The 13,297-nt window shown below is 41.0% G+C and overlaps 1 protein-coding gene across 2 annotated transcripts in view; it reads left to right on the forward strand.

The window, feature by feature from the left end:
• LOC147331586 (serine/threonine-protein kinase 4-like) overlaps positions 1–13,297 on the forward strand; it is a 41,878-nt gene that overhangs the window by 24,653 nt on the left and 3,928 nt on the right. Inside the window, exons 10-11 of one of the 2 annotated variants that reach the window (XM_086293993.1) lie at positions 7,316–7,476; positions 10,918–10,996. In XM_086293993.1, coding sequence (XP_086150119.1) covers positions 7,316–7,476; positions 10,918–10,923 — 167 coding nt within the window. In that variant the 3' untranslated portion in view covers positions 10,924–10,996. Of the gene's footprint in view, positions 1–7,315; positions 7,477–10,917; positions 10,997–13,297 lie in introns of those variants that run through there. The other variant, XM_086293992.1, reaches the window with a different exon arrangement.

The following is a 13,297-nucleotide window of genomic DNA, read 5'->3' on the forward strand; positions in this document are numbered from 1 at the left end:
TTTCTTGAAGACGTTTCATCCGAGAAGTTTCTTCAGTACTGAGAGCGTCTGGTGGAGAGTCCCAGATTGGGAGTGTCCCCAATAGGGTCATGGACCCCTATTGATCCTCTACCTAACGAGTCACTCTCAGCCAAGGTTTTGGGTGAACCCATAGTGAGACCTTGCCACACCCTGTTATCTGATTTACTGAGATCAAACGGCCCAGGATGAGCAATAGACAGTTGTTTTGTTTTGTTTTTAAATGCATAGAATCCAGGAAATAAAGTCGCTTAAAATAACCTGTGAATGTCACCAGCCCACCTGCTCGAGGTGTCCTCCCAGGTGCGCAGCTAAAACCGACATCCCAGCAAGCTTCTTGAAATCCAAGTTCTAATAAAACCAATTTTTTTTACTTTAAACCGTTAAACTTATACAAAGTTCTACAAAAATAAAAAGCAGGCCACTATTTATACTTTTTAATTCAAAGTAAACGCCACAATGTCGACTTCCTGCAGTGATGATGTAATTGGTCAGAAAAGACCCAGCACACAGCAAAGCAGATCAGTGGCAGAGCAGAGAGGACAGAATAATGGGCTTGTCAGTGGGTGACAAACGGTAATGGCAGAATGCTTTTCTTCTACTCTTTTATTTTTGTCTTTTTGGTACAGGCCCCATCAGCTGAGGGCAGTCAGGCTGCGTCTCCAAGCCGCTCAGTGTCTGTGCAGCGGTTAGATTTAATGTCTCAATCAGCTGCTCAATTGGTATGAAATATTCTGGTGGCTGTTGCTTCCAGTAAAGGGGGGGAAAAAGAGATCAGTGTCCCCATTTTTTTCCCCCCGCTGCAGTCTACAGCATCTGCTGTCAGAAAGTAGAAAATAAATGGAAGATCTAAATGTCACAAGAATCTTTTCATTAAAGGTGATGGACGTGTGGAGTCTGGGTGCGGCGGCTCTGGTCAAATTAATTACTCACAAAGCCAGTCATGACTCTTGCTGTGTCGCTCAGCTCTCTTTATAAGTTTCCTGTGTCTCCTGATCAAACAAATATGAGAGAAAATTTACTGCAGGCTGAGAAAGATCAAATAAAAGAATTCATTAACTTTTATCTCTACATTTGACTCTTCATATTACTTTCATTATGCATAAACTTTATATTTTACTGTTGTTTCAACTGTTAACAAAATTATTTTCCAAATATGGGATACTTAAAGTAAATCTTCTTGTTTTGCTCATTTGCTGCCAGTGTCGTCATCAGTTTTATCAATTATTGATGTTTCTCTCACTCATTTAAAAGGCTGTGTTGCACAGAAGCTGGATGTGGATCACAGTGTGGGTCAGGTTAGGTGTGAGTATCTCCTCAAAAAAGTGGTTTAGTTAAAGTGTAAGGGTAATGGGTGTTATAAAACATTCAAACATGGACAGCTGCATAAAAGATGGAGCACAGATCAAGTGTTTGGTTTGATTTTTGTTTTTCTCGTCTCCGGCTGAAGTTTTGAAAGTGAAAAATCATGTTTGAAAACCTCACATTTAAATACTCGCAGTCTAACACTTACCCTCGTCATGTCTTTGTGGTTTTTCGGGAGTTTGCTGTTTTAAGCTTAAGTTGAGTGGAGGAACGTCCACTGAAGAAGTCACTTGGATGAGTGACGAAACGTTCCTCCCACAAAACGCTACGTCCAGATGAACAGAATCAACTTTTTGGAGAGTAACTGGGAATTAGGGCTGTTCGATATAACGATATATATCGGATGACGATATAAAAACATCTATCGTTTCATTTTACGCTATCGTTTGTTTTGTGGTGTCGCAAAATAAACTGTTTACGGCAATATTTTTTCATGGTTCTGATGGTCACTGTAGTGGCTATATTCATTTCTTAAAGTTCTCTCTTTCTCTTATATTTAATACAACCACACTACGGACGGACAAGGGCCTGTTTTTATGCGTTGTCGTTAGCAACAACGACGGTAAAACCACGGCGTGTCAGCTTGTTTATTTTCCACATAAACCTTTCACAATAAAGCTCAAGATCCTGTTGAGACTTTTCAAAATAAACGGAATCACGTGAAAGATGCAGAGTATTTACGGTTGAGAAGCAAAAAAATAAACCTTAGACTCAAACGTTAGAACAGGCTTTTCCCCGCAGCACGCCGTGTAATAAATACTCACAAAGAAAACGGCGGCCATTACAGCTTATGTCTAAAAATGTGTCTCCCCCCCGTCACCTTGTAAATGAGACATATTACCATAAACATGCCATAAGAGTGGCCAGCCAGTGAGCCAGGTGGTATGGAAACACCTGACAGGAAGGTCCAGGTGTAGCTTTACAGCAGCGACTGAACTTTCAGAGTAAGAGCTGAGATTGCCCACTAGTTGGACCAACGTTGTCCTAAACAGTAAAGGTCTAAAACATAAAGAATGCTTTGTAACATACTTCCTCCCACATGGCATTGCAAGCAGCATGTCCATTTACAGGAATGTGGTGCACAGCTGGAAAAAGTCTTTGTCCAGTCAGATAATTCCTCAAGTTACCAAACAGGAGATGCCAAGCACTAGATAACAAACTAGGATCAAAGTAACATTAGCTCATTGATTTTTATGGGTCTGACCTTTTGTCATCTGATTAAAGTGTTTCCTCTAATAGAAAACCAAGAGTGAAGTAAAAGTCTTTAAATAAAGGCTGCCCCCCTCACTACATCCAGCTGCATGCCTGCAAATGTCTCACAATAAAAGCCTTCTGTCCACTCACACATGGAGCATTGGATTTATGTTGAACACCTGGGTTTGGAGGAAGCTAATCGATGTTAGCCAACATTAGTAGTTAATTTTGTGTTTGTTCCTCTTTGTTTAGAATTGGCTCACTGATGCTTCGTTTGCTTTCATGTTACTTTAGTGAAACTGTGACACCACGAGTGCAGTGCTGGCTGGTTTTGAACAGACTGAAGCTTCACTCGTGGAAATTAGAACAACTGTGTGAAGATTCAATGTTACTATAATTTCTCGTTTTAAATACAGACCTGTTGCATTCTGCAGCTCAGGTGAGTAAAGGTCTCTGAGGAACTGCATTATGCTGAAAAATTCCTTATCAGGAGAGGTTTTTTTCCCAACATGCCCGCGGGTAGCTGTCGGTAGCTGTGGTTAGCTTTCTTAAACAATGACTTTGTGTGTGCCCTTGGCAACTTCATCTGGGAGAGAAGGCACCCGGCAGCACAAATGAAGAAGAACATTCATTAATTCTTTTTAGGGGGGGCACTAGACTTTAAATTGATTTTGTGCTTGAATGAAAACAAACTGTGGAGCCCCAAGTGAGATTATTGATGCGATGTTAGCCATTAGTCACCATTACAAAGAAAGCAAAACACTTTGAGTGGAGGTGGAGGTAATCGCCGGATGCCTTTCTGTTTCTGACAAAAACAAGTTTTTCCCCTCTTCATTGTTGCATTTGAGTGATAAGGAGACAGACGTGCCTGGAAATAAATACAATAAGAGCTTACATATCTCACCCAGATCAGAATCTGACACCTTTATCTAAGATAGTGATATTTTCTTGAGAACATTAAGAGAATGAGTTTTTATTAATTCAGTTTTAAACTATTTTCTGCTCCCACTAGTAGAGTTCTTTCAAAAAATTCTGAAAATGGATGAAAAACAACAAGTTTATCACGTCTACACTGGAAAACAGCATTTGGTAACAGTTTTCATAGAAATCTATACAATCTTCCAACATGTTGTGACTGTATTGATTTAGAAGTACTAATACATGCCCGTGCTGCAGTACTGCTTTCTGTGTTGGTGGAATAATTGGCATATACTTATTCACATTGAAAAAACAAAAGTTAGAAATGAGATATGTTTATTTGCTAAAAACAATCATTTTAGCCCATTGCTGGGTGGGGTGTAAGGCAATGTGATGATATATCATATGTCATGTAGATCAGCGGTCCCCAACCCCCGGGCCTCGGACCGGTATCGGTCCGTGAGTCGTTTGGTACCGGGCCGCGAGAGTTGAGGCTCAGGTGTGAAGTGTATGGTTTTCAGGTTTTTTATCAGTTTTCAGCGTTATTTTGTTAACGTTTTTATCGTTAACTCTGTTTTCCTGGGTCTTTTCACATGTGTTATGAATAAATCTTCTTTTTTTTCGGTACCGGTACTAGTTTTATTTTGTTGTATTTATCCGCGACACCTTAAAGGCCGATCCTTGAAAATATTGTCGGGCATAAACCGGTCCGTGGCGCAAAAAAGGTTGGAGACCGCTGATGTAGATGAGAACCTTCTGAGTTCTGCAGTGTAGCTGCGCACCAGCTGTAGTTTGTAGGAGTCATGCAGACACATTTCATGTATTATAGTAATTATTTGGTCTGCACCTAGAAAAGTGTAAGTGTGTGTGTGTGTGTGTGTGTGTGTGTGTGTGTGTGTGTGTCTGACCGTAAACAGTAAAGGGAGTAAACAACAGATTTGAATCACTTTAGATGATTAATATGAGGAAATAAAGTCTCAGCATGACATCACACCTTTAGCCTGTGTGACATAAAGCTGCACAACCACCTGGTTAAAAATCAACATATTTCTTCAGCCATTACAGCATTAAACAAGCCTGAGTCACAGTCAGCGTATCCCAGTTATTACTTGCCCATTTAAAAATAAATAAATAAATAAATTGCTGTCCATAAATTTATTTAAGTGAGCGCACACACACTAACCAGCTCTAATGTCCTCCTACTATGACATCAGAGTTTCCAGCACATCTAAAAGGAGAGGCTCAGTAAGTCAAGTGCTGTTATAAATCTGTGAATAATTTCTTACATAAAGAGCTTTTTAAGGATAAACCTGATGGAGCGTTTTTAAAAAGTAGAGAATTATTAGTAGAAACGATCTCTGTTATCACAGCAGAGCGGTGCTATCTGATCACACTGGAATCTGTGCATAATGTAGGTGTGTAAAGACCGCAGGAGCTTATTAAAGCCATGAATCAAACGCTCAACGACACTCATGAACTCGCTGATTTCCTCTCGCTTGGGTAAAATTGACAGTGTGGACATTTTTATTCAGTGAACCAGAAACCGTGTCAGTAACTCCTCTGGAATTGTCCATGTAGCTGCTGACTTTTCCATGCACGTGCACTCAAAAGCACACAGTGTGTATATTATAAAATTACTTAGGTTGGGTGAATTTTCCGACTGGTCAATGTAATTATAACAAAATTGAGCCATATTACTCGTTATCTACATCCTTGTCTCGGGGCAGGTTTTGTTAGGTTCGTTAAAAGTACAAGCTAACATTGTTTTCATTACAGCAATGGAAATAATTTGGAAATGATGAGGTCTTTTTAAAAAGTCTACACTGAAGTAATCTAAAATGTAAATGTATTTTGGAGAAAATCTGTAATGAGCACCAAAAACAAAAGAAAAAGGCATCGAAGCATGACGTGTTTCCTGCTATCACCTCAAGTGTTTCTTAAATCAAATCAAATCACTTTTATTGTCACATCACATGTGCAGGCACACTGGCACAGCACATGCGAGTGAAATTCTTGTGTGCGAGCCCCACAAGCAACAGAGATGTGCAAACACAACAACACAAACGAGCAAAATACAAGAATGGCCAACCTGAAACTAATAAATATATGTACAATATATAATAGTGTATGCATTTCTGGATGTGTATACTAAATATTTTCCTACGTGTGTGTGTGTGTGTGTGTGTGTGTGTGTGTGTATACACATTTTTACAAATTAAATAGTAAAAAAGAAAATAATAATAATAATAATAATAATAAAATATATAAAATATACAGAGTTGAATATGTGCAGAACAAGTGGCATTTATATACAGTGTGGAGTGCATAATGTTGAAGTTCCAGTAGTGAAGCTGAGGTGTCTATGACGTGTTCAGCAGTCTGATGGCCTGGTGGAAAAAGCCTGCTGTTGTTCTGTTTACTGTTCGTCTGGGTTTTATACTTATTTATATATATTGTCAACAATAGACAGCTGCTATTGTTTTTTGTTTGTTTTTGGGGTTTTTGTCGTCGTTGTTGTTGTTGTTGACATGTCAGTGAGACAGTTCATGCTTCGAAAGAAACAAGATGCTAATCAACACTTGAGGCAAATCTAAAATCTAAAATACCCCTAAACTTCGCTCCAAAACAAAGACACACAACCTTGGGTGTTGTTTGTTTGCCTTTTCCTAACATCCAGTTTCCAAACCCTAATATTTGCTTTCCCGACCATTTATTATTAATTTAGCACTCGTTAGCAAGTCTTAAAATATTTCATCTAAGTGATTGGCTTTTTTTAATGGGCTCCATCACATGCCGTGCACTTCCTGTAACATGCATTAAAATCTGGAGGTGCTCTCCTCTCTCTATCTGGTTCAATAGTGTTACATTAAAGCCTCTGCCATCTTTTTTCCACTGACAGAGTTTTAAAAGCCGTAAAGCCATCAGTACCTGAGCAAGTCACTTACTGGTATCACTTTAATGCACATATATTATGATAATCTTGTTCCCTGCTTATTGCTGCCTTAATAATGGAACACTTCATTGATCCCTGAAGGAAAATCCTCTTTATGCCTCCACGTTCATGCTGAGGCTAGAGTGCAGTAACCTGTGACTGTGGGTGATGGATCCACTCAGGGATCTTTGAGCAGGGCAGATGCTTGCTGACATTTGTGTTTGCACCGTTTTAATCCTTTTTTGCCGGGAACAGATCCTGATTTGCATTTATAAATTTTTACTTAAATCACCAGAAAAACTGAGTTACAAGGAAAACGAGTTTGTGGTAAAGTGAATGATTGTTTTAAACTAAGTGCAAAAAGAAAGCAGTTTAGTGCATCTAAATGCTCTGCCTTAGTTTGAATTATTATGCACTTTGTCAGCACGCAGTAATGCTCGCACGTCTCCATTTCTGATGTGACTGACTGTAGGAGGATCTTCTCCTTCTACAAAGCTTCTAAATAAGGAGGAAAAATGAATGGATGCAGTCTGTAAAGGGGAGTACATGTAAATTACAGTCACAGAAATATCTTAACAGCTGCCAGTGTTGCTGCAGTTCACTAAAACAATGCTGTAAAACCACAGCATCCCCCATGTTTGAACTCCCAGAGCCCCACTTTACCTTTTCCAAGAAATATTTAATTCAACAACACTCGATTCCAGCAAACCCGTCATCCGCTGCAAGAACAGCAGCAAAGGTCTCAGCAGTCCTGCTGCTGTGTTTCAGTGCGGTGTCTCTGAAGCTACCTCGAGATTTCAGTCCATTATGGAGTCTGTGCGTGTCGCTCTCACAGTCTAAGACTCATCTGCAGTAAAGTAAATGTTGGACTTGCTGTTTGTTTTACAGGGCGAGATGAGACCATGCAGCCTGCCAAGCCAGCCAAGCCGTCCTTCCTGGAGTACTTTGAGCAGAAGGAGAAGGAGGCGAACATTCATAATGACGGAGGAGGAAAAGGACAAAACAACGCTGATAACCGCAAACTGCCCGGAGAAGGAGATCTTGAAGTGGTGAGCTGGAAACGTGGCGCACACTGTTACACTTTACCGTGAAGCCGTTACCTGGTCCACTGAACACCTGTAGATGTTACTGAATTCACATCAGTACAAGCACTGAGGTGACAGGAACTATATTTAAAATGGCACCATGAACACGGCACAGGGGTATGATCCCCACCAGCTGCTTCGTTTTCAATAAAAAGTAGAGGTCTTCATTTTGGAAATGTTCCTGATATCTAAGTGAAATACTGATTAAATACGAGGAAAAGTCACACAGGTTTGAAAGTAAGAAAACACTCAAACCATAAATCTGATGGGCGAGGGTAAATATTACCTGTACAAATACTGTGTGTGTATTTAAGTGCGCTGCTGCTGTCTGCAGTCAGGTTGCTCTAAAAAGCAACACGAGTAATGGAGATGAAGACGGTGAACCAGCTGCACAATGAGCCGTGTGATTCAGGCTTCTCTCCTAAAATAAAGTTACTAAACTAAACTAGTGAGGATTGAAAACTGCCAGTAGCTCATAAACTTATTATAAATAAGAAACTACCAAAGTGGATGGAGGAGATGGAGTTAACCCAACTGCACCTTCTCCTTTGGCTTTATATGCATGCAGGTGAGCCTCTGCAGCTAATCAGAACTCAGATTAAACCATAGAGAAAGGGCAGGAGGGCGGAGGTTAATCACAACATGGATCGGGCTGAATGCTCCTTAGAACCTCTCAGAATATGTCTGATGTCTTCAGATCAACCTGTGGAGATGTCTAATAAACAATGAGTGATGTCTAGACCAAAATACTCAATTTTGCTCTCCAAGGGCCTGATATCCACTTACGAGGACGTTATACTGCCACTGTTCTATCGAAATTTAAAACGAATATCCTCATATGTGGATCTCATTTTTCTCAGAAACAAAAATCAGGTAATTCTTTGTTTTTACATTCATCAAGTGCCAATGAGCCCAAATAGCAAAGAGAAATTAAAAATGCCATGGAAGAGTTCGGGTCTTAGGTTAAAGAATTTAAATTCAAAGCTCTAAAAATGGTTAAAATTTAGTTTATTGTAGCTTCTGAGTTGCTTCACTTTTCAGAGCCTGATGCCTCAGATGAAATCATGTTAACGAAAAAGCAGAGGTTGTTTGTCTCGCTCAGAGACATTTATGCTGGACGGGTGGCTGCTCCTGCTGCTGGAATTAAATATTGAATATGTGACCTTTAACTGCGAGGTGGTTTCTCTTACCTGATCACCCAGCTGCCGTTTCACCTTTAGCTGTTCAGACGACGCATCAGCAGAAAGCAAAAGGATAAATAAAACTACAGGTAGGCACCGAATCCTAAAAGCTGAAATTATTAAAAAGAAACAAACAAAACAATAAAGCAAAATTGTATTTTGCAGAATTTATTATCAGTGGTGAAGCTTTGCTTGAATTATGTACAACACTGAATTTCACAGTGGCTGTTTGAGCCATAAAAGAACAAAGACGTGTGTTCTGCTGAATGTGCGCATGTATGACTTCATAATTTTCAAGTGTGTGTGTGTGTCTGTGTGTGTCTGTGTGTGTGTGTGTGTGTTGAATGCAATGTGTGCAACTGTGCGTTTGAAGTCGGTACACTAACAGACAGTGACGGCTCCCCGCTGGTTGACCCTGATTTTCCCTCTTGTTCTCCTGGATCTTTAATATTGTAACTGTTCGATGTAGGAAGGAGGGAAGAAACACACAGTCACTCACACTCACACACACACACACACACACACACACACACACACACACACACACACACACAGAGGATCATCACAGAGGTGTATCGCTCGTGGCTGTGACGCCTACATGCTGTCAGGTTTGATGCTTGTCAGGCACACGTTCAGTTAGAAGATCGTCTCAGTGACTTGAAAAAGTTTTGGATTGTGTGTTCGAGGGAGACGAGTTGACTTAAACATTTACATCTGCACTCGAACACGCAGGAATATAAGCAGCATGCATTTATAGACAAGAGGAAGTACATGACAGATGCTTCCTGTCTACACTGTTTGATCAGAGACTGCGTTGAGCTGAAATGCTCCCCAAAACACTGAGGAACAGGACCTGCACATTTACAGGAAGTGTAGAGCAGCTGGCTCATAACTGGACATATGGAAGTTCCAGTTAGGTTTGCTCTTTGTGGTTTGCATTGTTTTAAATGTGTTTGTTATCATCAGCCAGTTTAAAGGTGGAGAGCTCACTCGGGGTTGGTAATGAGGTGCTGCCCTCATTATGACCACGAGCAGCAGGTGGCGACCAAATGAATCAGAGTGTGGATGCAAGCAGTGGCAACGCAGGACTTTAATAGAGGAGCAGATTGATTTGTTTGTTTTCTTTCAGTTAGTTTTGTTATTACACAATACTGTTTATTCAAAGTGTAATCTTTGTATTTTAGTCAGCTAAATTATCTTTTCAAGACTTTTCAGTTTAGTTTCAGTATAACTACAACAGCACAGAGGATAAACGCAGGTTTTACTAATACTGACATTTTCACAGGTTGAACTTGCCTTGTGTTTTGTAGCACAGAGGATCTGAGTATTTCTGTGTCTGCGGTGCATGAACATACTGCCAATTAGCACTGAGCCTCTGTGTGTACAGAGACGACCTGATGGCAGCAGAAGTAAAGCTGTTTCTGCAGCGTTTAGGGGAAAATCAAGTCGGCTTTACTCGAAGACTCCAGTCCCACTCGGGGGGATTTATTGTTCCATTAGACTTTCAAATGTGAGGATAAAAAGCTAATTTCTTTTTGGATCTCTAATACACTGAGACAGCTTGTTGACAGCCGCATGCTGACTGTGTTTAATTTTAGATATGTCGGCTCTTCTATTTTTGTATTTTGCTATCAGATGTTTTTTTAATGCTCTTACCCGGGACAGTCATGTAGGCTCGTTGAAAACTCCAGCAGTTTGTGATTTATACATGTGCTTTTTAAAATCTTTTCGAGGTTTATTTCTTCCCGCGCAGGGTTGCTCTTTCACTCTCGTCTCTGTAGACCCTTGCTAATAGTGTCCCCATTGTACATGGCAGAGGTGTTTGCATAAATCGCCTTTCACCTTTATTTTAAGGTGTGTCATCATCTTGTATAGGATTTTAAGGTCTATATATAGCTGTCCTGCATTAATATTTACCATTTTAGCTGTGGTTTTAGCTCCAGCCTCCTTAGTAGTGTGACAATGCAGCATAAGAACATATGGAGGAAAGCACTAACCTGCATTATTCATGAGAAGACGTAGAACAACCTTCCCCGCGCACCACCCAGCGCTTTCTCTTTTTCTCTGTTTTCATTCCCGTCTATTTTTGTTCTTCACTTATTGGTTTCTTTTTTTCATCCCTCCTGCTGCTTTTTTCCATTCTCTCTATCTCTCTATCTCTATCTCTATCTCTCTCTCTATCTCTATCTCTCTCTCGCTCTATCTCTCTCTCTCTCCTCTTCAGATGTAAAGGAGTCCATGTTCTTGGCTGGCAGACGGTCAGCGGATGCAGGCTGAAACCAGTCACTGTCTAGTGAGCCCTCATCTGTCACATGATCTGTCAAAACGTAACTGTTAAACAACTTAAAGAGACATGCCAACACACACACACACACACACACACACACACACACAGACCACTGGAGTTTGTTTGCTTTCCTGATGGCGGCTTCAGTGCAGTGGTGGGGGAACTCCAGGCCTCAGGGGCTGGTGTCCTGCAGGTTTTTGAGGTGTCTGCTGGTTTAAATGGCTAAAGGACCTCGTCAACATGTCCTGAAGTTCTCCGGAGGCCTGGTAATGAACTACTCATGTGATTCGTGTGTGCTGACCCAGGGTGATACCTAAAACCTTCAGGACTCTGGCCCTTGAGGCCTGGAGTTCCCCCACCCTGCTTTAGTGACTCATCTTATAATCTCAGCAGACATTATCTTTCAACTTTTCTTTATTACCTTTCCCTAGCATCCTCATCCTCTGTCACACCAGGCTTCTGTATCTCCTTCAGTAGGTTGTCCCTCCTTTGTGCCTTCCCCCGCCTCCTCCACCTTCAGCCAGTAGCAGTTTCCTCAAACACCCTGCTGGTGATCAGCACTGGGAACAGTTATTGTTAACCCATTTAATTTAGTCATTCTTGACACCACCCTCCCATTTATCCGTGTCTTACACCAGCACTAGGAGTACCCTAGCTTTTGCTTGTGGATGAATGGAAACTTTGCATAAAGGGTTCAAAACCTTTTCCAGGGAGCCGTCATGCGTCATGCGTTCGAGAGGGAGTCAGACTTGGTGGGAACACGTCTGAATGTCTGAGTACAGCCAGAGCCAGCAGGCGCTCATTGTTAAAGATTTGTGTACTTTAACTGAAAATCAGACGTTCTCCACTGCTTTAATGAACATGGATTTGTTTCCAGAGGTTCCTGTTTGAGTCTTTATGTCTGGAATGAAAGCAGCTATTGAACAGAAGGCTCTCTTCAGCTACTCTGAGTCTATGGCTCAACTTTTGACCTCTGTGTGATCGAGGCTCAGAGAACCCTAGAGCAGCGGTCCCCACGGACCGGTTTAATGTCAGACAATATTTTCATGGACCGGCCTTTAAGGTGTCGTGGATAAATAGAACAAAATAAAATGATACGACCAAGACAAAAACTGGTATTTGGCATTTTGTAAATATAAAAATAAACATAAATTCAGAAACATGTGTAATTGTGTAACTTTATTAGCAGCGTCCTCCTGAAATTGCGCCAACAACACTGAGAGTAACATCCCCCTCTCTGCCCCTTAATGCTCTCTGGTCGCTATGGTAACACATCAATATTTCTTTCAAAATAAGACACAACTGCAACACGGAAAAAGACCCAGGGAAACAGAGTTAACGATAAAAACCCTGAAAACCATAAATTTCACACCCGAGCCTCAACTCTCGCGGCCCGGTACCAAACGACTCACGGACTGGTATCGGTCCGTGGCCCGGGGGTTGGGGACCGCTGTGCCAGAGCAGTTGGAGCCTGGTGCTTCTGCAGGGCCTGATGAACTAGCAGAACAACTTTTGCTTTGAATTTTACTCTGACCAACAGTGAGATCCCATATCAGGTTCCCACGGAGATATATCGAAGTTCTGTTTTGTTTTGGGTTGTTTTGCAATCTTTAATTAATGATTGTGATAATTAGCCCCATTTAGAGAATCTAGCAGATGAAATGCTGCTGTTAAAGTGTAAATACAGCTTTAAAGAAAGGGAGTGAAAAGCATCCTGATGTGCTGCTCGTCTTCTGGATTTGCCGCAGGTTTTTGACACAGCTGATCATTTCTATAGTTTCAGTCATTACTCAAGAGAAGTAATGTAACGCATATTAATCCTTACTTAAAAAATCATGCAAATAATGCTTTACTGAGAATAAGTAATCTGGTAACACTGTTACATTAGTTCTGTGGTGAACTGCAACACTGAGTTACATTATTACCAGTAATCAGCTGTTCTGCTTTTTCATATTGTTTATTTCATATTTAGATGTGAATCGAACAAAATCTGTCCCGGAGTGAAGAAGTGAGGAAACACTTGATGGGGCAGTGTGCTCTTTCTGGTTGCTCCTGAGCAGACTGACTCTATAACGCTGTCCTGCTTAGAACAGTTTGAAACAGATGAGAGAATAGTGCTGTTGGTGAGCCTGATTGCTCTTAAAGCTGCACTGAAGTTTGTTTGAAATGGAATCTTTAGTTCTTGTGACGGTACATCCATTTCTACAAGCAAAGCCCCGTTTGTAGTCTGCGCACACTTAAGAAGTTGTGTACTCATAGAAAGCTCTGAGCTGGCAGGACGAGCTGCAACAATGTCAGAACAGATGAGCAGCTTTGT

Source organism: Aulonocara sp. 'chitande type north' Nkhata Bay, linkage group LG5, assembly GCF_057382095.1.
Source record: "Aulonocara sp. 'chitande type north' Nkhata Bay isolate Kocher_YH1m ecotype deep benthic linkage group LG5, A_spYH_male_GT1.1, whole genome shotgun sequence".
Lineage (NCBI taxonomy): Eukaryota > Metazoa > Chordata > Actinopteri > Cichliformes > Cichlidae > Aulonocara > Aulonocara sp. 'chitande type north' Nkhata Bay.